The sequence below is a fragment of the Pongo abelii genome, chromosome 16, assembly GCF_028885655.2.
Source record: "Pongo abelii isolate AG06213 chromosome 16, NHGRI_mPonAbe1-v2.0_pri, whole genome shotgun sequence".
NCBI lineage: Eukaryota > Metazoa > Chordata > Mammalia > Primates > Hominidae > Pongo > Pongo abelii.
In genome coordinates, this window is record NC_072001.2 from 23,417,990 (window position 1) to 23,445,593 (window position 27,604).

General features: G+C 42.4%; 1 protein-coding gene across 3 annotated transcripts in view; it reads right to left on the reverse strand.

Annotated features, from left to right (window-relative positions):
• Positions 1–27,604, reverse strand: part of LOC103889271 (histone-lysine N-methyltransferase, H3 lysine-36 specific-like) — a 67,206-nt gene that overhangs the window by 20,186 nt on the left and 19,416 nt on the right. The window contains exons 1-6 of one of the 3 annotated variants that reach the window (XM_063716491.1): positions 4,191–4,763; positions 3,989–4,105; positions 3,432–3,575; positions 3,215–3,339; positions 1,360–1,538; positions 1,171–1,268 (exon numbers count right to left, since the gene is read on the reverse strand). In XM_063716491.1, coding sequence (XP_063572561.1) covers positions 1,171–1,268; positions 1,360–1,538; positions 3,215–3,298 — 361 coding nt within the window. In that variant the 5' untranslated portion in view covers positions 3,299–3,339; positions 3,432–3,575; positions 3,989–4,105; positions 4,191–4,763. Of the gene's footprint in view, positions 1–1,170; positions 1,269–1,359; positions 1,539–3,214; positions 3,340–3,431; positions 3,576–3,988; positions 4,106–4,190; positions 4,764–20,148; positions 20,300–22,618; positions 22,744–26,016; positions 26,120–26,703 lie in introns of those variants that run through there. The other 2 variants (XM_063716493.1, XR_010137326.1) reach the window with 2 other exon arrangements.

The following is a 27,604-nucleotide window of genomic DNA, read 5'->3' on the forward strand; positions in this document are numbered from 1 at the left end:
GGCTCCCTGCTCTGTCCTTGGCTTCCTGATCCAACCTGCCAGTGCTTTGCTTTCTCTAAGTGTAGAAACTAAAGCCAAGAGCCCAAGTTTACAAAAAGCACATTTTTATTAAATAGAGGTACAAACGTGTTTCATTTTCTAATAAATCTCTTTCACAAATCACCTGCTTTTTTGCTCTTCTTGAGGTTTTTTTTTTTTTTTTTTTCTTTTTTGTGACGGAGTCTGGCTCTGTCACCCAGGCTGGAGTGCAGTGGCACAATCTCTGCTCACAGCAAGCTCCGCCTTCTGGGTTCCCGCCATTCTCCTGCCTCAGCCTCCCAAGTAGCTGGGACTACAGGCGCCCATCACCACGCCAAGCTAACTTTTGTATTTTTAGTAGAAATGGGATTTCATCGTGTTATCCAGGAAGCTCTCGATCTCCTGATCTCGTGATCCACCTGCCTTGGCCTCCCAAAGTGCTGGGATTATAGGCGTGAGCCACTGCACGCAGCCTGTGAAAAACTTCTGAGTATCATCATACCCTCCAACTTCTCCTCTCACCTATATTTAAAAGGGTCTGCTCTTTATCCTAACATCTATACTAGGTAATTTTCAGAATATTCCTTCAATCACCAAACACATTTTTGAGATTCTTGTGCTAGATTTCACTATCTTAATATGAAATCCAATCATCACCCATTAAAATACAATACAGGCCAGGCACAGTGGCTAACGCCTGTAATCCCAATACTTTCAGAGGCCAAGGCAGGTGGATCACCTGAGGTCAGGAGTTTGAGAGCATCCTGACCCAATATGGTGAAATCCCATCTCTACTAAAAATACAAAAATCAGCCAGGTGTGGTTGTGGACACCTATAGTCCCAGCTACTTGGGAGGCTGAGGAAGGAGAATTGCTTGAACCCAGGAGACAGTGGGTGCTGTGAACCAAGATCGTGACATTGCAGTCCAGTCTGGGCAATACAGCAAGACTCCGTCTCAAAAAAAAAAAAAGAAAAAATTATTACGTAAATAAATAGGCTGGGCATGGTGGCTCAGGCCTGTAATCCCAACACTTTGGGAGGACAAGGTGGGCAGATGACCTGAGATCAGCAGTTCAAGACCAAGCTGACCAACATGAAGAAACCCCATCTCTACTGAAACTACAAAATTAGCCAGGCGTGGTGGCACACACCTGTAATCCCAGCGGCTCGAGAGGCTGAGGCAGGAGAATCACTTGAACCTGGGAGGTGGAGGTTGCAGTGAGCCAAGATCACGTCATTGCACTCCAGCCTGGGCAACAAGAGTGAAACTGTCTCAAAAAAACAAACAAAAAAACAAAAAAAGTAAATAAATACAATACAGTACAGCTACTACGATTTACCTAAGAAGCTGTTGTATGAGCTGAACCAGAGGCAAACACTGTTTGCCAGAAGGCTCACAGATCTCCGTATTAATAAGGTCTTTATCCAATGGAGTCCTGCTTCTATGAAATGTTGAGGCATTCGCTTCCTGTTCATCAATTTCTTTTTCCTTCTGTGCTTCTTTTTTGGCCTCAGTATCCTGTAATTCATAAACAGAAATTGTTTACAAGTGATCTCATTAGCAGGTGTGAAGGCACACAGGCTGGCTGAGCCCTGACCCCAATGCCAAGCTATCCCAGCCTCTGTGGCTAACGCACACACCTACCCACAGGCCCCCACCTGCCCTGTTGGAAACCCTAACTCAGTTGTGCGGTTCCAAACAGTGTCTTCTTTTTACAGATCCAAGGCCCAGGCTGCCTCTGCTGATGCTTTCCGACCTCCTTCTGTGAAGTCCCTAAAATCCTTAACCCTGCTACTGGCTCTCACAAAACCCAATGTGATCTGCCCCACATATGCAGCATCCAGCTGCTTTGTAAGGACAAGAAGAAGCTGGAATTCTCACACACACTGGTTCAAATGTAAATGGCAAAGCCACTTGGGGAAACTATGAACACACACTGACCCCAGGACCTAACAAATTCCACTCCAAAACCCAAAGGGAGAACATATGTCCACTAAAGTACTTGTACATAGCACAATCGTGGCAGCTCTATACGGCCAAAAACCAGAAAGCCTGGGCGTGGTGGCTCACGCTTGTAATCCCAACACTTTGGGAGGCCAAGGTGGGGGGATCACTTGAGCCCAGGAGTTCGAGACCAGCCTCTGCAATACAGCGAAACCTTGTGTCTACAAAAAAATCAAAAAACTAGCTGGGCATGGAAACATGTCTGTGGTCCCTGCAACACAGGAGGCTGAGATGGGAGGATCATTCGAGCCTAGGAGGACAAGGCTGCAGTGAGCCAACATCAGGTCACTGCATCCAGCCTGGGTGACAGAGCAAGTCCCTGTCTCAAAAAAAAAAAGAAAACAAAAACCAAAAGCAATTAAATGCCCTTCAATAGGGGAATGAATTAACAGTACTACACCTATAAAATGGAACACTTCCCAATAAGAAAAACGAAGTCACAATACACATAACAGTGTGGAGTGAATCTGAAAATCATTCTCCAAGGCAAAACAGGAAAGTGTGCATACTATACAGTTATATTGCTGCAACACTCAGAGCAGGCAAAATGAATCTAATCTCAGGGCAGGGGAGTATCCTGGCTGCAAGTGCCAAGGGCACAGGGATCTTTCCGGGTGACGGGAATGGTCTACATGAGGAACAGGTTACCTGTTAACTTCACTGAAACAGACAACCCGCAGTATTTCATCACAATTAAATCATAACTCAAAAAAATTTTAAATTAGCACATAAGGTCAGTCGCAGTGGCTCACGCCTGTAATCCCAGCACTTTGGGAGGTTGAGGCAGGCCAATCACAAGGTCAAGAGATCAAGACCATCGTGGCTAACACGGTGAAACCCCGTCTCTACTAAAAATACAAAAACTTAAGCGGGCGTGGTGATGGGCGCCTGTAGTCCCAGCTACTTGGGAGGCTGAGGCAGGAGAATGGCGTGAACCCAGGAGGCGGACCTTGCGGAGAGCCGAGATCGTGCCACTGCGCTCCAGGCTGGGTGACAGAGTGAGACTCCGTCTCAAAAATAAATAAATAAATAAATAAATGAATAAGCACATAAAATAATTTTAATTTAAAAAATTCTTGGATATGATAAAAGTTGAGTGTTTTACTGTGTTCTGTTATTCTTCACATGTGTGAGTGTGGTATTTCCGATCTCAGTGCACCACCAGGTCATGTGTGCCTCCAAGGCCATACCTGGATCTCCGCAGTAATGGCTGCGTGTAAGGCTGACTCCAACCCTCCAGCAGCCATCAAGCTGCCCACCAGAAGATCAATCATGAATTGACGACCTGGACTTATGTTCACTTCATTGCCTGAAACTGAAATAGAAAGTGTGTGGCAATTGGAGTGAAACGCCATCCCCTCCCAGCACCCTGACCCATGCCCTCTCCTGTTCCTTCCCCGAGCCCACCTGCACAGGGCAGGAAAGCAGAGAGTGCCCAGGCCTGCTCCTCCGTGGTGGGCAGCAGCACGGACAGCCGCTCTGCAGCACGGCCTGGGCAGCCGACTGCACGATGCTCAGCACGTCCGCGCTCCTGGCCAGGGTCACCACTGTCTGGTTAGGAACACAAACAGAAAACCAAAATTAAAAGCAAGTAGATACCGTAACGTCAGACTATAGAATACAGAAAGACTTACCACAGGGAATCTAGAGTGGCCAAATGTTAAGAAATGTAATACTACTAACCAGAGACAATTCAGAGTATCAATCATTCCATTTCAACTCTCATTCTTAATAAATAAAATGCCCACACAGGAATGGCGGCAGCAGCTAACCAGCTGACAGCCCCCAGGCAAACAAGTCCAGTAACCACCAGGGCCTCTTCCCCAATGCCACTGAGCCCCACACCCACTGGATGACAGGGTGGGCGGCCTCATGAGGCCCACTGTACTCCTCATCTCTTCCTCCAGGGAAGCTGCCATGTGTGTCCTTGAGGGCCTATCCAGGGTGGCGAGAGCTCTACGTACCATTCTCAGTGACAGCCAGGGTTTGAGCGTCCCCACTCCCACACGCCACGTCGGTGACCTTCAGTCCTTATTTAAGCCCAGCTACCAGCATCGGAGTGGCCTCATCTTCACTGGAGCCTTCAAACAGATAGGACAGAGGTTACTAAGTCCTGTAAGAGGCCACCTCCTGCTGCACGCTCCCACTCATGCAGAGCAGACATACCGTGGCCCAGCCGGCCGCAGTTCCCGTGGCCCCAGGTGTACAGCTCCCCCTCGGCAGTGATGGCCGCGCTGTAAGTGCTCCCGCAAGCGATGTGCACCACGTGCTTCCCGGCCTGCTTTCCAGAGAAGGCGGAGATCACCTTAGGCTCCTCCAGAGACCCTGGGGAGGATGGGAACAAACAGGAATGCCCTTCTTCTTGGTGTTTTTTCTTATTAGCAAAGGAAATTCAATATCCAAATTTAGACCATCACAGCATCAGGCCAGTTTCACCTTCCAGGTACTTTATAAAATAAGGAAGAGAGAATTCCAACACCTAACACCTCCATGACTTTTTGTTCAGTTGGAACCCGATGCCAAGCATGGTATCCAGTAGAAATATAAAAACAGTGTTTGTTAAAGACTCGTATGACAGGCCGGCCACGGTGGCTCCCACCTGTAATCCCAGCACTTTGGGAGGCCAAGGAGGGCAGATCACCTGAGGTCAGGACTTCGAGACCAGCCTGGCTAACATGGTGAAACCCTGTCTCTACTAAAAATAAAAAATTAGCTGGGCATGGTGGTGGGTGCCTGTAATCCCAGCTACTTGGGAGGCTGAGGCAGGAGAATCACTTGAACCCAGGAGGCGGAGGTTGCAGTGAGCCAAGATTGCGCCATTGCACTCCAGCCTGGGCAACAGTGCGAGACTCCATCTCAAAAAAAAAAAAGAAAAAAGGAAAAAGAAAATGTGGCCAGAAGTTGTGTGTTGTACCTATAATCCCAACACTTTCAGGGGCTGAACAAGGAAGACTGCTTCATCCCAGGAGTTCAAAACCAGCCTGGTAATAAAGTAATAAAACCCTGTCTCTACAAAGAAATTTAAAAATTAGCCAGGCATGTGGCAGGCACCTGTAGTCCCAGCTACTAAGGAGGCTGAGCCAGAAGGATCGCTTGAGCCTGCGAGGTTGAGGCAGCAGTGAGTCAGAGTTGTACCACTGTACTCCAGCCTAGGCGACAGAGAGAGACCCTGTCTCAAGGAAAAAAAAAGAAAAATGGGAGGGGGAGGGGAGGGGCAGGGAGGGTACAAAGTGTCCAAAAACTTGAATGTTCTTAGCAGCTTTATTTATAATAACCAAAACGGGAAACAACCCAAATGTCTATCAACAGGTGAATGGATCAACAACCAATTAAATCCATACAACAAACTACTACTCAGCGATAAAAAGAAATGAACTATCGATACATACAACCACCTTACTGAATCTCAAAATAATAATGCTGAGTGATGATTTCACAGGTGCACGCATATATACATATCAAAATTTATCAAATCATGCACCTGAAATATGTGCAATTTTTTGCACTTCAATTCTACCTTAATAGAGCTGTTTTACACACTCAAAATGATTTTTCTCTTGACCATGTAATATCCTCCCTTTAGGTACTGTCTTCCTTTCTGTTGAAGTCAAGTTTCTTCAAGAAGTTATGTATACGGCTATTCACTCACCCTTCAATCTAGTGTAATGAGACATCCTCTGGCAAAAATTGAAGCATTTTCTCACTGCCACATACAAAAGCCTCTCTTCACTCTGGAACCTCCTTAGTGTCTTTGCTGCATCTGCCCCTACAGATAACACCTGACTCCTGTGGCTTCAGAGATATTCACTAGCTCCTCCTCTCCTTCCAGTAACTCATTATAAGAGCCTATATGCCCAGGTAGTGTCACTGACCATTATCTTACCCTAATGACACTTTTTCTTTGGGAAGTATGATCTATATGTGCGGCTTCAATGACTTACAGGCATAAGATCCATACCTCAGCCCTGATTTCTTCAGTTTACATGCTGTAATGTCTACATATCATGCTAAAAAAAAAAGAGAGAGAGAGAGAGAACACTTTCCAGCCTGGGCAACATAGTAAGACCCCCTTCTCAATAAAAGTAAAAAAATATTACCCAGGCATGGTGGCAAGTGGCTGTAGTCCCAGCTACTTGGGAAGCTGAGTTAGGAGGACTGCTTGAGCCCAGGAGCTCAAGACTACGATGAGCTCTGATCACGCCACTGCACTCCAACCTGGACCACAAGACCTCATCTCTTAAAAAAAAAAAAAAAAAGGACATTTTACTTAGCACAGCTTTATGAAGGGCTTTACCAGCAGGTCTCAGCTGACTATTCCTATTTTCTAACCCAATCTATTATCTTTTTACTTTTTTGGTACATATTTTTATTGATGTATGATGTACACACCATGAAGCACACACATCCTAAGAGTATAGTTGATGAAGTAAACATGCTCATGTAATCACTATGCAGATTAAGAAATATAAAACATTACCAGTAACCAAGAAGCCCTCTTAGTTACTGCCTATGCCTCTTAACTAAAATATCCTAAACTCTAAACACATTGGCCTGTATTCTATATTCCCCAAATGTTTTACACACTTTCTTTACTGGACCTTCTGCCCTTCCCCTCCCGACACCATTTTCTCTTTCTCTCTTAAAGCTAAACACAGATCTCTTCCTCTATAGCATTAGCTCATCTTTGCTTACATTACACTCTAAATGTATCACCAACACAATGCTTTTTGCACTGTATTATGCCACCCACTTATTATTCACTTGGTAACTTTTCTGAAAGCAGTGACCCCACAGCACCATTTCTATATGTGTAACAACTAGCCCAGTGTTGCCACAGGAAAGTGTCTCCAATAAAATTCAGAGGGGAGGGGAGAGGGATAGCATTAGGAGATATACCTAATGTTAAATGAAGAGTTAATGGGTGCAGCACACCAACATGGCACATGTATACATATGTAACAAACCTGCACGTTGTGCACATGTACCCTAAAACTTAAAGTATAATAAAAAAAAAAAGGAAAACTTAAAATTCAAACTTTCTTTGGAGGAAGACCATTTGATATCTACTTTACCTGTGTGTGACATTCATTGCAGATAAATTTTCCTCTTGGCATCTCAGTCAATCCAAGGCACTCCAGGTGGAAAGCCCCGCAGCACTGAGCCTCACATAACAGCAGCTCACCTGATTTTTCACAATTCTGTTAAGAGAAAGAAAACATCTATCTGTTTTTCCATGTTTGAGAATGAAGAGTAAAACCAGTGTCAGTGGGTTAAAATAAACAAAGGTTAAAAGTGGCAAAAAATGAGGTGAGAAAGAGGCAAGGGCCTGTAGTTGTAGATTTTATTCTAGTTACAAAGGTGTACCATTGGAGAGCTTTGCCAAAGGAAAGCTAAAATCAGGTATTCATTTTTAAAAAGGTTGTTCTGACTGCTACACAGAAAACGAGTTCAAGAGTAGAAAGGTCAGAAAAGAGCATAGAGATAAACCAGAAAGCTACTGAATGGTTCAAGCAACAGACACTGGCTAGCTAGACTTGGGCCATAAAGTTCCAAAAGAGCTCCCATCAAGGTCTGAACAGCCCTTTTGGGACACATCTAGAACCATCCCAGAGAGAGATCACTTTTCTGAAATAATCTCAGCTAAGATAGGGCCTCACTTAAGACAGGGGCTTAGGAAATAACAACAGGCATCTGTCATTATAAAACACTGTAAGATTTATGTACTTTTTTTTTTTTTTTGAGAGAGTCTTGCTCTATCGCCCAGGCTGGACTGCAATGGTGCAATCTCGGCTCACTGCAACCTCTGCTGACCAGGTTCAAGTGATTCTCCTGCCTCAGCCTCCGGAGTAGCTGGGATTACAGGCACGCGCCACCACGCCTGGCTAATTTTTGTATTTCTAGTAGAGAGGGGTTTCACCATGTTGGCCAGGCTGGTCTCGAACTCCTGACCTCATGATCTACCCACCTCAGCCTCCAAAAGTGCTGGAATTACAGGTGTGAGCCACTGCACCCAGCCCAAATATTTTTTAAAGCCTTGTACTACTATGAAAGGCAAACAAGGGGAAAGGTGACTAAATAAGTTTTAGCTTCAAGAACTCATAGAAACAGAATAGGTCTTGATCACTTAAGAATTAAAGCTTAAATAAAAAACTAACTAGGACAGCTTTAGGGAGAAAGGTTAGAGAGGTAGGCTAGAATTGATAGGGGACCCCAGGGACTTTATCAACCTATAGTCTGAGCTATCCTCAAATGTCTGACTCCCCATTATCTACTATTCACATGTAAAAATTGAAAAATAGCATTATACATTGTACTTCGCATATTCAGAGTGCCAATAACATAAGTTTTTATATATAGTGAAAAAAAACTGACCTTCAGCACTTAAATAGGAAAATGTTCATTACAATGTGAATTAGAAACAACATTTTTGCATTAACTAAATGTTATAGACTAATTCTTCAACTGGGATAACCATGTAATTGATCTTTCAAACTGGGACACTTGAGAGTGAAAGGAAGTGCTATTAATAAATTATGACAGAACAAGGGACCTACACAAAGACCGATCCAGACAAGCCAGGACCACAGGGTCACCTTACCTTTAATCTTTTTATTAAATGATGTTTGCAAAATGTATTTACACTCTGACCTGTCTCACTAAGTAAATAATGGGCATAACTGTTTTTGATGATTAACACTGTTGTTTGGGATCTGGTCCAAGTATGTAATAGTGAAGATAACAGGCAAAGAAATTCAATTGAAATTATATTGGCCACGATAACATTTTCTGGTCTGAGTTTACTTTTTTAGAGATCTCAACTTATTTATCTATTACTATTTATTATTTATGCGATAGGGTCTCACTCGGTCACCCAGGTGGGAGTGCAGTGGCATGACCATGGCTCACTAAAGCCTCTACCTCCCCAGCTTCAGGTGATCCAATGACCTCAGTCTCCCAGTAGGGGAACTACAGGCATGCACTGTCATGCCTGGCTAATTTTTATATTTTTGGCAGAGACAGGGTTTTACCATGTTGCCCAGGCTGGTCTCAAATTCCTGGGCTCGAATGATCCACCCACCTCAGCCTCCCAAAGTGCTGAGATTAGTGCTGTGCTCGGCCTATGGTTTCAACTTAAAAAAGAACTAATATCCTCAAGTTTTTTGTTTATTTAAAAGTCTGTAATCTTGACCTCTTGGGCTACAGGTATGAGCCAATGCAGCTGGCTAATTTTTAAAAAAAGACAAATTTTTTAAAAATAGAGACAGGGGTCTCACTGTGTTGCCCAGGCTGGTTTAGAACTCCTGGCCTCAAGCAATCCTGCTGCCTCAGCTTCCAAAAGCACTGTGATTGTAGGTATGAGCCACTGCGCATTGCCTATCTTCAAGTTTTTATACACCAAATTTTAAGAATTACATAGGTACATCAAGACCATTAAAAAAAAAATTCGAATGGTCATTGACTCTACTCACAAAGACTTAAAGGCTCTTTAACAATAAAGTGGAATCCCCTATCTCACAGAGAGGCAATCCAGCACAATGGTTAAGACTCTAAACCAACCAAGTCCAACGGAGCTTAAAGGTTAAAAAAAGGAGAGGGAGACTCCATATCCAGACGGCCAGGCTTCTCTCGTGAATATAAGCAAGCTATTTATCCTGTCTGTAATTTAGTTCCTCATCTGCAAAATGGGGATAATCACAGAACTCTACTTATGAGATGATTACAATGACTAAATAATGTAATATTTATAAAGTGCTTGGAACAATACTTCATACATAGGAAATACTGGATAAATAGTTATTAAATAAATAAAATATAGATGATAGGCTTTCTAAAGTCACCACGTTAAAGGAAAAATATCTCAAAACTAAAATTACCCTTGAAAAGTTCCTTACAAACCCAAAGATTCTGACACCATGAGAAGTACTGGAGAATTATATTTAAATAAGCCACCAGAGATTCACATATTCCATCTCAGACTTGCTTCACGGCATATATTCCTTCACAGGCCTTAAGGGCAGGTGGTTCACCAACACTAAACTATTTCTCCAAGTATCTTTCTTTGTGGGAAGAAAAAAGGGTCAAATCCTTAAAGAAAGTGACTCTACTGGAATCATCCAAAAGCACTGTTATTCTACCAAGAAACCATCATAAAGAGATGGAGTGGGTTTCCCTTTAAAGATGAACGTGCAATGAAAACACAAGTGGGCAAATATTTCTCTACCTGTCAAACATTCTCCTTGAGTGCAGCTCCTCCACCACGTTCACCCTGCATTGTGTTAGAGGCAGCCATCCGAGGATCGTGTTCTACACCTTCCTCAACAGTCTCCTTGGGGCTTGTGGCCGTCCTGTGAGGCATTAGTTCTCCCTTGCAAAGAAAAAACAATGTCCCACATCTGTATTATTGATGTCTCTTCCATTTGACCCCCTCCCTCTGGGCTATTTGTCTAGCCATTAAGCACTTACAGATGTTCAGCCAATCACTCGGGGGACTGCATGCAACGTTAGTTCTAACCCTGCTGTGATTGGGCGGGTAGTGGGCGCCTCATGCCCTGCCACTAACTGCTCTCAGGCTGTTTGTTCCACTGGAACTTTCTGAGCTGTTCCATTTTAAGGTTTCACTAAGGGAGAGAAAACATTCTTAAGTTTATTTGATTACTTATTTGTCCTTCCAAGGTCAGTGTTTCCTAAATAATGCCCCTCTTGGGCATTCTATTCAAATCGTCCTGGAAAGAAACATTCTGCATCATAATGTGTGATGCTGACCTGACTTCTAACTCTCTTTTAACCTGAGTTGGAAACCCAAAGGTCATATCCATGATTGCACTGATGCTTTACAAGGAAATGGTTTTAAATCTTTTGTTTCCTGAAGGTCGATATTCATAAAAATTGTCCTAAGATTAAGTGGCTGATGGTCTCAAAAAATAAGCAAGTAAATCTTCCCGCTGATCACAGCAGTCTCAACTTTTTTTTTTACTTAAATAGAGACAAAGTCTCATTGTATTTCCCAGGTTGGTCTTGAAACCTTGTTCTCAAATGATCCTCCCACCTCAGCCTCCCAAAGAGCTGAGTGGCATGAGCCACAACGACCAGCCAGCAGTCTCAACTTTTTTCTTTTGAAACAGAGTCTCACTCTGTCACCCAGGCTGGGTGCAGTGGCATGATTTCAGCTCACTGCAACCTCTGCCTCATGGGTTCAAGCGATTCTTGTGCCTCTGCCTGATTAGCTGGAATTACAGGTGCACACCACCAGTCAGCTAATTTTTGTATTGCTAGTAGAGATGAGGTTTCACCATGTTGGCAAGGCTGGTCTTAAACTCTCAACCTCAAGTTATTTACCCGCCTCGGCCTCCCAAAGTGCTGGGATAACAGGCGTGAGCCACAGTGCCTGGCCAGTCTCAACATTTATAGGGCAGTATCTAAGTTCCTTCAGGTCACATGTTGAGTTGATATTGTGCTCTCTGGTTTTACAAGTTTACTTAACGATGAAACACATATACTTGATTGGACACCTACAGCACAGGATGTGATGATCTTTTAAAAAGACCATATTGACAGTTGCAATACGTGCCTTGCCTTATTATTAGGATAAGGCTCTACTTTTCCTCCAGGATGCCTTGTGGCCATGAGCCACTTCGGTAGAATAGTGTTCTTAAGAAAACTCAAGGGAAACAGGGATGTGGCCTCTGGTGTGAAAAGTAGCTTCTCTTTAGAAGGTGAAGAGACCAGGAACTGAGTAATACCTCTGAGCACGGAATCTCTTTTGATGAGTCATCATTTTTCACTTTTTTGCATTGCATCTTGGCTGCAGCATGCCTCTGTCGTTTTCCCGTCCTTGGTTTGTCAAATATCTTGATAGTGCCTATGACAGGAAAATAGGTGCTATCTGCTGGCTAATAACACACATGTCCAAAATCTCTTATCCTATTATTAGAATAAAAACCAACCTTAAAACTCATTTAATTCTCCAGCTTTATGGATTAGGAAAATGGGGGAAATAAGAATTGAGACTAACTCATCATGACATAACTAGTTGGGAAATGGCTACATATATGTAACTTCTCCCTCATACAGATTAAATAGTAAGTGTATAGGTTATTACAGAAATTTTAATTTATGTGATTGAAATGACAAATCTTGTAGTTCCTCAAAGGAATTAAATCCTATAGATGAAGTGGAAATGCATTTTACTAGTTATGAAAAGATAGCACTCCCTAGGCTTCAAGATTGGAGACAATAATATCAATCACTATATGATTTAAGGATTAAGGGCTGGGCACCGTGGCTCAAGCCTGTAATCCCAGCATTTTGGGAGGCTGAGGCCGGCAGATCACATGAGGCCAGGAATTCAAGACCAGCCTGACCAACATAGTGAAACCCCATCTCTACTAAAAATACAAAATTAGCCAGGCATGGTGGTGCATGCCTGTAATCCCAGCTACTCAGGAGGCTGAGGCAGGAGAATCACTTGAAACCAGGAGGGAGAGGTTGCAGTAAGCCAAGATCACGCCACCACACTCAGCCTGGGTAACAAGAGCGAAACTCCATCTCAAGAAGAAAAAAAAGAAAAAAAGGATTAAGATGGAGAGTTGAGGCCGGGCACAGTGGCTCACGCCTGTAATCCCATCACTTTGGGAGGCTGAGGCAGGCAGATCACGAGGTCAGGAGATTGAGACCATCTGGCCAACATGGTGAAACCCTGTCTCTACTAAAAATACAAAACAAATTAGCCGGGCATGGTGGAGTACACCGGTAGTCCCAGCTACTCAGGGGGCTGAGGCAGGAGAATCGCTTGAACCCAGAAGGCGGACGCTGCAGTGAGCCGAGATCGTGCCACTGTACTGCAGCCTGGTCGACAGAGCCAGACTCTGTCTCAAACCAAAAAAAAAAAAAGAAATTCTTCTAGTCCCTCCTGCACTTTCCATTAAACACATTTCAACTGTGTTATAGAAACACAAAGAGGAATGTAAGAGGTATTTCATAAAACATTCCAGGATATTTCTGCTAGTTAACAATATGAAAGCTGGAGTTTTGAAGACTGCCTCAGTGAGCTCTTTTTTTGACTGCCTGATTTGAGCTGGAGAAGCTCTGCCATCAAAACTGCTCGCAGCCTAACACTATAAGACAACTTAATGTGAGCACAACAGAAAGGTTTGAAATTCTCATAAGCTGGAACACTTACACAAAATTTATAATGGATAAAGTTCATGTTTTAAGTTTTATTTTTAAAATGAAATATAAAAGTATAGGAAAAGAGCTGATGATATTATTATTACTACTATTATTTTAAGACACATGGTCTCTCACTGTTGCCCAGGCTACAGTGCCTGCTGTGAGCAACAGCTCACTGTAGCCTTAACCTCTAGGACTCAAGGGATCCTCCCACATCAGCTTAACAAGCAGCTGTGACTACAGACATACACCACCATGCCTAGCTGATGTTTTTTAAATTGTAGATAGAGACAGGGTCTCACTAAGTGCCAAGCCTGGTCTGGGTGGAACACCTGGCCTCAAGTGATCCTCTTATCTCAGCCTCCCAAAGTGCTGGCATTGCAGTTGTGGCCCACCATGATCGGCCTGATATTCTTTTGAAAGCAGCCTATTTTTAAATCTTACAAGAAAATTGACCAACCTATGGGATTACAATTGCCACATGGCTAAATAAGCTAACATATTGCTATTTACTTGTTAGAAAATTTAATAATCGTAGGTCACATGAAAAATAATCTTGCCTCCATGATACTCTTTGCTGGCAGATCATGTCTGCTGCAGTGTGCTCAAATTTGGAATAACATTTCAAAAATGACACTAATCAATAAATGGCTTTGGCAGACAAATGAAGAGTGGAAGACAGAAGTGGCAAGGAGGAAACCTGGGGTGGATAAGAAGACAGGAGTATGACCATGAAATTGGTCAGGTGTGGATTTAGTTCCCTGACCTTGCTACCTTGTTCATCTTCACTTTTCTTCTATAAAACAGGAATACTATAGATAATAACCGAACTCTCTGTAATGCTTTAGAGAGATTACAGGTAGCATTCCTACTAAAAGTCCTGGTAGAGTAGATGTTCAATTTATGAATATTTTATCTGTTTCAGGAAGCAGATTTTGGGCAAACCAGTTTGAAAACTTGTACCTCACTGGTCTGGCTTACATATGAAACATTTTTTGTGGTTAATGGACAAAGTGCTTCAAACTTACTACTGTATTACATTCTTTAAATCTCAAAAATACTCACCTCCACCAAAATCTTTTGAAAAAGATGTGGCACAAGATTCAGTTATTCCATTCTCCAGGTGACCAGCTTCTTAAGCACTACAAATAAGTGAAAACAACACCATTTACAGATGAATGAAAAAAATAAACCCTTTACCTTATATGCCAAAGTCTAAATTGTCAGCTGCTATGGATATACACTTTTGACTTGTTTTAGCAATTAAAAAAATCAACATGACCACAGTAAACGGTTAAACAGAAACTTCAGGGGGAAAAGGAATCAGATTTAAAAATGCTCCAACAGACTGGGCACGGTGGCTCACATCTGTAATCCTAGCACTTTGGGAGGCTGAGGCGGGTGGATCACCTGAGGTTGGGAGTTCAAGACCAGCCTGACCAACATGGAGAAACCCCGTCACTACTAAAAATGCAAAATTAACCGGGCATGATGGCACATGTCTGTAATCCCAGCTACTTGGGAGACTGAGGCAGGAGAATTGCTTGAACCCGGAGGGAGGAGGTTGCAGTGAGCCGAGATCGCACCATTGCACTCCAGCCTGGGCAAGGAGAGAGACTCCATCTCAAAAAAACAGAAACAAAAACAAAAATTAAAAAAAAGCAACAACAAAAAAAACTCCAACAGACCTGTGAACACCACAATAAAGACTGGCCAGAGATTGCCAACATACAGACTATATAGACTAGGTACACAATGCTTTCTGTGAATACACTATGCTTTCTGTGACTGAAGTGGAGAAAGAGAAGGGGTATGTACCCAGAGACCCACAGGTTCAATGTTATTGCACTGCACCCTGTACTTAAAATCCATCTTCCTGGCCAGGCACGGTGGCTCATGCCTGTAATCTCAGCACTTTGGGAGGCCAAGGGGGACAGATCATCTGAGGTCAGGAGTTTGAATCCAGCTTGACCAACCATGGCCAACATGGTGAAACCCCGTTTCTACTAAAAATACAAAAATTAGCTAGGTGCGGGGGCACATGCCTGTAATCCCAGCTACTCGGGAGGCTGAGGCAGAATTGTTTGAGCCCAGGAGGTGGAGGTTGCATTGAGCCAAGATTGCATCACTGAGCTCCAGCCTGGAGACAGAGCAAGTCTCAAAAAAAAAGAAAAATAATCCATCTTCCTACAATTGTGTTCACAGCTATTAGATTTGACACAGACCTGTTTACTTGGTGAACTGTACATTAAACAGTTCTGAAATACTGAATGGCATTCCAACTTAAAATGACTTCAGATTAATCCAAATTAAAGCAACATTAAAACTCAAAACAAATACTCAACATCAGGAGTCTAATCAACGGACATTTTATTCACCCACTACTAATACTTGTACTTGTATGAATTAGTTCAACCCAAGCAAATGTCTTTTCCTACAAGAATGATAATATTCCTCATCATAACTGTAAAACAACATTTAGTGGTCACAAAAAGTCAATACAATAAAGGCCCTTCTGTCCGGGCATGGTGGCTCACGACTGTAATCCCAGCATGTTGGGAGGGTGAGGCAGGTGGATCACCTGAGGTCGGGAGTTCGAGACCAGCCTGACTACCATGGAGAAACCCCGTCTCTACTAAAAATACAAAAAATTAGCCGGGCATGGTGGCACATCCCTGTAATCCCAGCTACTCGGGAGGCTGGGGTAGGAGAATCACTTGAACCTGGGACGCGGAGGTTGTGGTGAGCCAAGATCACGCCATTGCATCCTGCCTGGGCAACAAGAGCAAAACTCCATTTCAAATAAATCAATAAATAAAAAATAAAGGCCATTCTTGCTGTAGAGTTCCTAATGTTTGGGACTAAAACAAGATAAAATACAGCTGTGAATTTCTCAATGCTCATTTTATCATATTAATAAATCATAAGACTGCAATTCTCCTCATGTTCAGTATATATCAGAAGTCTAACCAAGTGAAGTAAAATGAATGGGCAAATGTTAGGTATCCAATTCAACAAAACGAGACTCCTAGACAAATCCACAAAATACATTTCCGCAATTTTCTTTAAATACCAATCATTTCATTTAGATAACAAATTAGTTCATTCTTTAACAGTTACCCAAAAGCTGTGGAATAAAATAATTACAATGCTCCCCAAACTACAGTCAGAGAATAATGCAGGAAATATTCTCATTTCTATTCTGATCAATTTTATAAATTAAAATAAAAATTAACAGCACACACACACACACACACCCACCCACCCACGCACACACACAAGAATCATACCATATGAATAAAAATCAAACTGTTCTGTTTAGAATGAAAAAGACCAAAGAACTTCTTAGAGGATGTGACTAAGATTCCAGTGACTTACTGTGTATATAGAGCCTAGTGTGGATATACATTCAGCCAGAGTACCCTTAAAGCACTACCAGAACAGATCATCTCTCATTCTGTTACTGATTAATCCACCTGCAGACAGGGTGGTGGTGTGCCTGGTAAACTAAAATGGAACTGAATCATGGCTTTAGCCTTATGACAAAATATACCTCAGAGTAACCAGGACTTCAACAATGAAGTAGGCCAGGTCAGATGGCAGGACAGACTCCCAAACAGACAAGAAGGCACTTTTCTCCAGAGTTTGGTGCTAGCCATAACCAATAATTCTGATTTTCTCTTGCTCTGATCCCAAATTTAATGGCAATCCCCTCTCCCCAAAAGTAAAAATTCAACAGTGACAAAGAGTTATTAAGCATAATTAATACTTAAAAGAGATTAGGCATCTGAGAGATGGTGAGGATAAATAGCAGGGAATTTTTTTTTTTTTTTTGAGAGAGAGTCTGGCTCTGTCACCTAGGCTGGAGTGCAGTGGCATGACCTCGGCTCACTACAACCTCTGCCTCCCAGGTTCCAGCAATTCTCCTGTCTCAGCCTCCCAAGTAGCTGGGATTACAGGCAGACACCACGACACCCAGCTATTTTTTTTTTTTTTTTTGTATTATTAGCAGAGATGGGGTTTCACCATGTTGGCCAGGCTGGTCTCCAACTCCTGACCTCAAGTGATCTGCCCGCCTCGGCCTCCCAAACTGCTGGGATTACAGGTGTGAGCCACCGCACCCAGCCAATATCAGGGATTTTTTGGTAAATGGTGGTAAAACAACTGGACATCAATATGGGGGAGAACAAAACTCCATCTCAAAAATTCAAGATGGAACAAAGATCTGTATGTGAAACCAGAACCAAAAAGCTCCTAAAAGAAAACACAGGAAGAACACGTTTGTGTCCATGGGGTACACAAAGATTTCACTGATTGATTGACTGACTGAGACAGGGTCTTGCTCTGTCACCCAGGGTGGAGTGCAATAGTGCAATCATAGCTCACTGCAGCCTTGACCTCCAGGGCTCAAGACATCCTACCACTTCAGCCTTCTGAGTAGCTGGGACCAGACACGCAACACCACAGCCGTTTTCTGGTGTTTTTGGCATTGTGTTTTGTTTTGTAGAGACAAGGTCTCCTTTATTGCCCAGGCTGGTCTCAAACTCCTGAGCTTAAGCAATCCTGCCGCCTCAGGTTCCCTAAATCCCTGGATTATAGGCTTAAGCCATCACACTAGATTTCTTGAATAAAACACAAAAAGTATGAATCACACAAAAAAATTGATACCCCGTCTCTACCAAAAAAATACAAAAAATTATCTGGGGAGCCTGGGAGGCAGAGATTACAGTGAGCCCAAATTATGCCACTGCACTCCAGCCTGGGTGACAGAATCAGACCCTGTCTCAAAAAAAAAAAAAAAAACAAAAGGGCTACAACGACATGGCAATAGGATAGAGCAGACTAGTGATGTTTGAGATAGTAGTTTAGTAGAAAACAGTTAAGAGGATTTGAACCCAGAAAAGAAATTATAACAAACACAAACTTAATCTTAAAAGCATTTTAAAATTTTTTTCACTTGGAAAGGACACCTGAAACCAGTTTATACACATACATGGTTACACAACTGCAAAACAGCCTTTCCTGTAGGAAATCTCAGATCATGTATGCCTGCTGACACACACACTAATTTCTATATGTATGTACATCAATGTTATAACTACTACTCAAAATGTCATTTTTAAAATTCCTCATTTCCTGAGTTTATTTCTTTTAGAACTTACAAAAATAACATACCTTTTTAGAAAGGCCAAGGTCCCCCTTCTTGGGCATAAATCCAGGGTCTAAATCATTGGATTCAAGAAGTTTCTTAGTTGGTTTTCTTTGATGTTTACTTTCATAAAGTCCTGAAACGCATGTATCTTTATATTAAATGATTTAGAAACTGGGCACAAGTTAATTTTTTAAAAATCCGTATACCACACAAAGTGAATCTCAATGTTTTTGATGTTTTCTCCATCATCTTATGGGAAGAGGCAGGATGGTAATTTGATTATAAAATATTAGTAAACAAAACAAGTAAACAGTTCTCAATGCAAACACAAACTAATGTGAGGGATGTGTGTGTGTTGACTTTAAATCACAAAATAACTAAGGGAGAAATCAAAAGGACAGAACTATCTTTATGACAACTGATTGTTGGTGAGGACAAAATAAGGAGGAGTGAAATAGAGCTTGGATAATGGTCATAAATGGACCACGATTACAGTTTCTGCTCTGCCCCTAAGAAAATAAAATTCAATAGGTAAAAGATAATTCATAGGATGACTCAAGAATTATATAAAAGAGCTGACTTAATAAATCGAGTTTGGCACATAATAGGTACTGAAACAACAACTATCTTTACTATTCTTTCAAAAATCTTTTTAATTATACCCAACTAGTTTAAGCACAATTGGAATCATTTCTTTAAGGAACAACATCAAAAGCTCCTGTTGATGATGTAAAAAAGTTACATCCAAAATTTAAAGGGGTACAGAAAAGAGGATTCTTCCCATTCCTTGACTGCCTATAATATTCAATAGTTACAAGGTGAATTAGAGACAATATGTTTAGATCCAACTCTCCCCAGGTGATTCATAAAGAATGATCAAGTGAGAAGTAACTGGTAATTAACTTCTAATGAACTGGTAATTACTATGTGGTCAGGTATATAACATCATACATTAATACATTATGATCTCCATTTTATAGATGAGGAAACAAGTTCAGAGACTAAACAACTTCCCAAGTAACACAAGGACTGGTGGAGCCAGCACCTGAAGCACAGTGCTTATTCCACTAATGTGCGGTGCCCCTCTTGAAGCCCTGTTATGCTGGTTGTAATTTACACAGTGGCTGATCAACAATCATGAAGAGCAACACTGGAGCAAGGAGCATAGTTATCAAAAATATGTCTTCTTGATAGCGTGCCACAATTCATAGTTAGTAACTATATCTAATTAGCCATCATTGTAACTATTTCCCAGGACAAAAGGGGGTAGTTTATTGTATATAGATACAATGTTGGCTTTACATCAAAACATACTAAAATCTCCTGCTTCCTCTAATCATATCTGCTCAAATACTGAGACCCCAACCACACCTTACCTGGCGTTTTAACTAGCAATTCCTCAGACTCAAGGGCAGGCCGTGGAGAGACTCCCGGAGCCACAGGTACAGACAAGGTCAGCTGTGGCAACTCAGCATGTCCACCTCCAAGTTCTGACTGAGCCAAGGGGCCCTCCAAAAATGGAACCTCCTTTTTTTTTTTTTTGAGACAGAGTCTTGCTGTGTCACCCAGGCTGGAGTGCAGTCATGGGATCCCCGCTCACTGCACGCTCAGTCTTCCGGGTTCATGCCATTCTCCTGCCTCAGCCTCCCTAGTAGCAGGGACTACAGGCTCCCGCCACCATGCCCGGCTAATTTTTTGTATTTATAGTAGAGACAGGATTTCACCATGTTAGCCAGGATGGTCTCTATCTCCTGACCTCATGATCCACCCGCCTCGGCCTCCCAAAGTGCTGGGATTACAGGCGTGAGCCACTGCGCCTGATCTACAGAGCCTCCCTTTCAAGAACTGGAAGCTCTTCCTTGGTTGAAATCAAAGAATTCTCATCCACCTGCTTGTTCTGAGCACTAGATCGACCTCGGGCTAGAAGGCTTTCCTCTTCACAGCGGGAACTTACCTAAGAACAAAAAATAAAATTAGAGTCCACAGGCCAAAATTGTTGTAATTTAAGTGTCAAAAAGAATAATGCACTTTAAAAGGAATGAAATTCTGACAAAGGCTACAAAAAGTGGATGAACCTTGAAGACATTATGTATGCTAAGGGAAATTACTTAGACACAAAGAACAAATATCATATGATTTCAAGTATATGCGGTATCCAGAATAAGAAAATTCTTAAGACAGAAAATAGAATGGCAATTGCCAGGGGTTGAGCAGAAAAGGGAGTTATTGGTTAATGGGTATTGACTTTTAGTTTGGAAAGATGAAAAAAATTATTGAGATGGATGGTGGAGATGGTTGCACAACAATGTAACTGTGCTTCATGCCACTGAACTGTACACTTACAAATGGATAAAACAGGCCCAGCGCTGTGGCTCATGCCTATAATCCGAGCACTTTGGGAGGCCGAGGCGGGCAGATCACGAGGTCAGGAGATCGAGACCATCCTGGCTAACACGGTGAAACCCCGTCTCTACTAAAAATGCAAAAAATTAGCCAGGTGTGCTGGCGGGTACCTGTAGTCCCAGCTACATGGGAGGCTGAGGCAGAAGGAGGTGTGAATCCGGGAGATGGAGCTTGCAGTGAGCCGAGATCATACCACTGCACTCCAGCCTGGGCGAGAGTGAGACTCTCTCTCTCAAAAAAATAAAATAAAATAAAATAAAATAAAATAATAAAATGTTTTATATATATGTATATTTAACCAAAATTAAATAAAGAAAAAAATGAAGTTGACTGAGATACACTGAAGCTATAATATTGATAAGTCCACAACAATAATTCAAAGGCAGGGGAAAAAGACTGCTCTAATGTCTCCAATTAAAACAACTACTAATGAACTCCTTAATGTTACAATTGGTAATTAATGGGAAAGAAAGAAGCACTTATTCTGCCTTTCAAGTATTTCAGGACAATAATAGAGTCCAGTTAATGAAAGAGACTATCACTTAATAAAAATAGAGAAAATAATAAAATCTGAAAGTCTTCATTTTGTAACCTCTAATAAAATTATTAATATAGGTAAAGATCTTCAACTGGGGTTTTCAAAAAACCATCAGGGAAGCTGGGCGTGGTAGCTCACACCTGTAATCCCAACACTCTGGGAGGCTCAGGCAGAAAGATCACTGGAGCCCAGGAATTCCAGACTAGCAAGGGCAACATAGTGGGATATCACCTCTACAAAATACTTGTTGTTAAAAATTAGCCAGGTGTGGTAGTGTGCACCTGTGGTCCCAACTACTCAGGAGGCTGAGATGGAAGGATTGCTTAAACCCAGGAGGTCAAGGCTGCAGTGAACTGTGTTCATGCATCTCTGCACTCCAGCTTGGGCAAGACCCTGTCTCAATTTTAAAAAAGAAAAAACAAACTGTCGGGGAATGGCTGATGGGAATAAAATATTCCTTTTTTTTTAAACCCTCAATATGCAATGTATTACACATTATCATCTCTGATATAGTCTAGCTAAAAATGTTCAACTTCAATCTATCAAACTGATAGATTCTATCTTCCACTTCACAGAGAACAGGAGATAGAGAAAATCTAAGTGACACCTATGAGAAAGCAATTACACAAATATAGAGAAGTAGATAACTTTACATGTCACTCTCTTAAAGACATGATCTTGATCAGGAAAAAGAGATTGCTCTGAATTCAAAGGGATTTGAGAACCATAACAACCAGTTACAATGAGTAGTCCTAGACTGAGACCTGGTATGAATAATCCAAAGGTAAAGGTTAGGGGATAACTGGTGAAATCTGAAAGGCAGTTGATGTCAGATAAACAGATCTTATATAAGATGTAAGTCTGTTAAATTGATTATAAAGGAAAATGTTCCATTTTTTAACTACATATTAACCTATGTAGGCGTAGAATGTCAAAATGTCTCTACTTTAAATACTTCATTTTAAAACAACTGAATTAAAAAATAAGACAAATAAGATGTATTTATTTTTGAAATTAGGATCAGACTATATATATTTCACTTTATATCCTATATTTTTACTTAAGATAAAATCACAACAATATTCCTAAGTCATTAAATACTCTTTGAAGACAAAGAAGAAAAAATATATACATAAAGAAATATAATATGTAGACTCATTTATATATTTCCTGAATAACCACTAAATCCTAAGTACTGTGCTAGAAGCTGAGAATAAAAAACAAGATCCCAGTTACAGAAATTATTATTTCATGAAGTTAAAGTATGACACTGAAGATAAAATTTCAGTTTCCTAAGGACCAGTGAAAGTTTGCCGAAATTTTGCAACACACCTTGTGCACCTGCTCCTGTACCTTCTTTTGTTTTTTCTTAGGAGTAAATATCTGATCATATTCTTCTGTATATTCCAAAAGCCACTTGCTTGCCTTTCTAAGGCATTTCTTCTCTGACCGCACAGCTAAAAGATGATAAACAAGTTCAATATTAATCCAAAAGTTTCAGGAAAACCCACTGTTTTTATGAGACCATCTGGTACTCCCAAAAATAACTAGATGGGAAACCACATAGTAAAATAGACTATGGCTTAAGATGCAAGAGGCACAAAATGGCTTATGTTTTCTCATATGCAAAAGGAACTGGGGGAGACAAAAGGACTTGTGTTACCTTATATACACATACAACAGTATATATGGGGCCCATCCAATATTAAGGAAAAGGTTAAATTTAAAGCCAGGTCTTATAGTCACTGACACCTGTACATATAAAGCTAATATACACCTAACAAAAATATAGCATCTAGATCAGGTAAATGGGTAAAATACATCTTGAATTACAGATTAAGTATGCCTTATCTGAAATGCTTGGGATCAGAAGTGATTCAGAATTTTTCATATTTTGGAATATTTGCATCTACATAATAAGTTATCTTGGGGATGGGACCCAAGTTGAAACACCAGACTCATTTATGTATTATATACATCTTTTATACACATAGCCTGAAGGTAATTTTACAAAATATTTATTTTCTACATTACACAAAGTTTGTGTACAGTGAACCGTAAGAAAGCAAAAGTGTCATTATCTCAGCCACCCACGTGAAATATCTGTGATTGTTTGGCATTACCATCATTCCTGCCTCTGAATTTATATGCTACTGATAGGCAAACATTTCCTTACACTTACTGACACATAAGTACTTAACAGTAAAAATATGACATACCCTTAACACAGTGAGAAAGTAGTGTGTTCAGGGTAGCTACGCAGCACAGTAGCATCACTAGAATACTTGTACCGGCTGATAAAAAAACAGTAATAACAACGTCGGGCTTTGTGTCTCCATCTATGATGCTGTGTTTCGATTAAAAGGTTACTGTATCCTGTTTTATTTTATAAGGTAAGCAGAGGCCGGGCGCGGTGGCTCACGCCTGTAATCCCAGCACTTTGGGAGGCCGAGGTGGGCAGATCACAAGGTCAGGAGATCGAGACCGTCCTGCCTAACACGGTGAAACCCCGTCTCTACTAAAAACACAAAAAATTAGCCGGCCATGGTGGCGGGTGCCTGGAGTCCCAGCTACTCCGGAGGCTGAGGCAGGAGAATGGTGTGAATCCGGGAGGCCGAGCTTGCAGTGAGCTGAGATCATGCCACTGCACTCCAGCCTGGGCGACAGAGCGAGACTGCGTCTCAAAAAAAAAAGACTTTCTAATCATATTGGAAATGTGTAACAAGGGCCAAGTACTGTGTATTAAACTTAATAAATCAAAACAACAGGCCCTCTAAGGCCAACACAGTGAAACCCCGTCTTTACTAAAAATACAAAAATTAGTCGGGCATGCATGGTGGCTCACACTTGTAATCCCAGCTACTCAGAAGGCTGAGGTGGAGAGAATCACTTGAATTCGGGAGGCGGAGCTTGCAGTGAGCCAAGATTGCACCACTGCAACCAGCCTGGGCGACAGAGCAAGACTGCGTCTCAAAAAAAAAGACTTTCTAATCATATTGGAAATGTGTAACAAGGAGCAAGTACTGTGTATTAAACTTAATAAATCAAAACAACAGGCCCTCTAAGACACAAATGTGCCTCCCTGGGTTATCTGCCTAACCCATCATAGGAACTCAATTCAGCATTAAACTGGTTTTAGATCAAGACACTAGAACTCATATTTAGCAGTTATTAAATTACAATCATTAAGAAAAAAACTTTATTAGGTAAAGTCCTTTACTCCAAAATGTTTCTCAAAATACATAGACACTAATATAAAAACAATTATTAAAACAACTTTGCCTGAATCTCAGGATTTCAGAAATATGAAAGTACTCATGTCTCACCTCTCCCATCCACTTAAAATGACAAAAACAGACCATTATAGTTAAATCAAAGGACATGTTTAAAGAGAAGCAAACCCAAAGAGTAACTACACCAATTCTTGACCCAATTCTCTGTGCTCTGTCTTATGTAACATTACACTATGAATAACAATCCCATCATCCACAACAGTTTTTTTTTTTTTTTTTGAAACAGGTTTGCTCTCATTGCCCAGGCTGGAGTGCAATGGCGTGATCTTGACTCACTGCAACCTCTGCCTCCTGGGTTCCAGCGATTCTCCTGCCTCAGCCTCCCGAGTAGCTGGGATTACAGGCATACACCAGTATGCCTGGCTAATTTTGTATTTTTAATAGAGATGAGGTTTCACCATGTTGGTCAGGCTGGTCTCCAACTCCTGACCTCAGGGGATCCACCCACCTCGGCCTCCCAAACTGCCGGGATTACAGGCGTGAGGCACTGCGCCTGGCCACACAACACAGTTCTAAACACTGGACTCTCATATCTACCAACACTCAACACCTGTTTAAAAAGAAAAGGAAAAATTAGAAAGGGGCAATAACACTTCAGTGTAAGTATCCATGATCAACTACTGCTTAACAGCCTACACGACTTTTGATGAACAGTCAAGGCAGATTACTTAATACTTAAAATGGTTAACCTTAGGGAGTAGGAAAATACACAGACACACACAAAATATTTCAAACACTTCTTTTTGCTGCTAAGGAGTTCCAAAAGTAGTTTTTCCAAGCTATTTCCAAATAAAAGTAGATTAGGTGTAAAGAATTGTCTATCAAAATATTACTGTTATTTATTTAATAACGTCCTGACAAGCTTGCAATTATCTCATTAAATCAAAAAATTAGGACCTAAGGCCAACACTGTTTCCTCATATTCTTGATGTGAAAATCTGAGCACTCCTCTTAATAAGGAGTTACAAATACAAAACAAACAGCTCAACTGAACTAACTCCTCTCTCCAGAAACACAAACACAAGGCCTCATAATGAGTGAGTTCCTAGCGGCCATAATTACTGCAACTTACTTCTCCAATTTTCCCCTCCACAGTTAACTCAACAGCTCAAAAACTGTCAGTAACAAACAACAGTCACCATGATATGGTTAGGAGTGTGGCAGATTTCTTAACCAGTAATAATAGGAAAAAAATTTTGCCTATTAATAGATCTCAAGTTTCGTGCACTTGCAAGAAACTAATTAAAAGGCAGCCGTGCACGATCTACAAAAACAGCCATAAAGACTGTTAACATTTTAAGTTAAAGGAAACAAACCTGCTCCTCAATATAGCAAGATACAACTGACTTCCCCTTACATACCCTAAAAAAAGCCTTACATGAGAAATTTAAACATGGGAGCAGAAACACACCAACAAAAACACATGTCAAACCCCACCTGTATATCTGTTTTCAACCATTTGGAGTCAAGGCGAGCCTGGGCAGCCAAACAGAAAGATTCAGAGGGCATCTTTTCTCCAGCTTCCTCCCAGGTCTCAGGCCTGCAAGTAAACGTACATGTTGAAGACCTAACGCTTTTTAATAGTTTACAAAGACACTCCCGAAAGGTTTAATGCAGAAAAGGAAAGAGAGAGAGAGAGAACAGAAAGGGGGGCGAGAAGAGCTGGGGAGGGGAGTGAAAGGGAGAGAGGGAAAGAGGGAAGAGATGGAGAGGGAGGGAGGTGGGGAAGGGAAAGCCTCCTTCCAAGGTAGGCAGGGTGTGCCGAGTTTCTGCACCATGCTGACAAGACCTTGAGAATGGACGGTCACAAGAAGCCAGGTCACAATGTCATCTCCCTGCCCTCAAATCCAAAAGGTACACACAAGCCCATCGTTTTAACGACAAATGACAGCAGCATGAATCTGCCGCTTTACCCCACAGCAGGGCGCGTGCGTGAAACAAATCACTCAAAAGGATCGCCTGCAGAAAAACCCACAGCCGCCACCACTTGAGAGATGGAGAGAGGCCCGAGGCTGCGCCGCCGGCGGTCAGCGCGTCCACGCCCGCCTCCCGGGCTCCACCGCCCACCAGCCCCGCGCCCGCACCGCCCCCGCCACCGGCCGCCCAGGTGCCCCAGGCCAGGACCTGACGCGCAGGGCCCAGTGGCCTCGCCCCGCCGACGTGCGGACGCAGCCTCCCAGGAGCCGCTGGCTCAGCCGGCGCCAGCGAACCAGGAGCCTCTGGCGGCCCGAGGGGCGGGCCGACGCGGGACTGCCGCCCCCCTGCGTACGACCAATTGCAACGAGGCTGCTCCGCGGGCGCAGCCAATGGGGAAGAGGAGCCCTTCGCTGCTCCTCCGGACTTTCCCGCTTCCAGCAATCCCGCATATCTTCCTATTTGGAGCGCCCTGGCCGCGCCAAGGCCAACAGCGGGCGCCGGAAGGCGGGATTTCCGCACGCCAGCACTCCCACGGGAGACCGATTATGCGGCGGCAGGTGGTCGCGCTCTCACAAACTGGAGCTATCCAGGGCGCGGGTCTAGTGGGGAGACCAGCTCCCCTGGGTATGAGAACAGATCTTTGTGAGGTCGGCTCGCTTGGGCCTGCAGAGCTTCCTCCTGTGTGTTCAACTGAACACAGCAAAAGTCTTGGGCAGATTACACGGAGCAGCTGTGGAAGCACTGTGCGAGGAATCCAAGAAGGAAACAGACCTCCAGCGACCACAAAACAAAATTGAAGAAATATAAAACAATATAGGCTGGGCATGCTGGCTCACGTCTGTAATTTTCAGCCTTTGGGAGGCCGAAGAGGGAGGATCCCTCGAAGTCGGGAGTTGGAGGATCCCATGTTGCCAGACTGGGCAACACAGCAAGACCCCATCTCTAAAAAATGAAAATAAAAAAATTTAACAATTGGCCAGGTGTGGTGGCACACACCTGTGATCCCAGCTGCTCAGGAGGCTGAGACAGGAGAATCGCCTGAGCCTGGGAGATCAATGCTACAGTGAGCTGAGATCGTGCCACCGCACTCCAGCCTGGGAGTAAGATC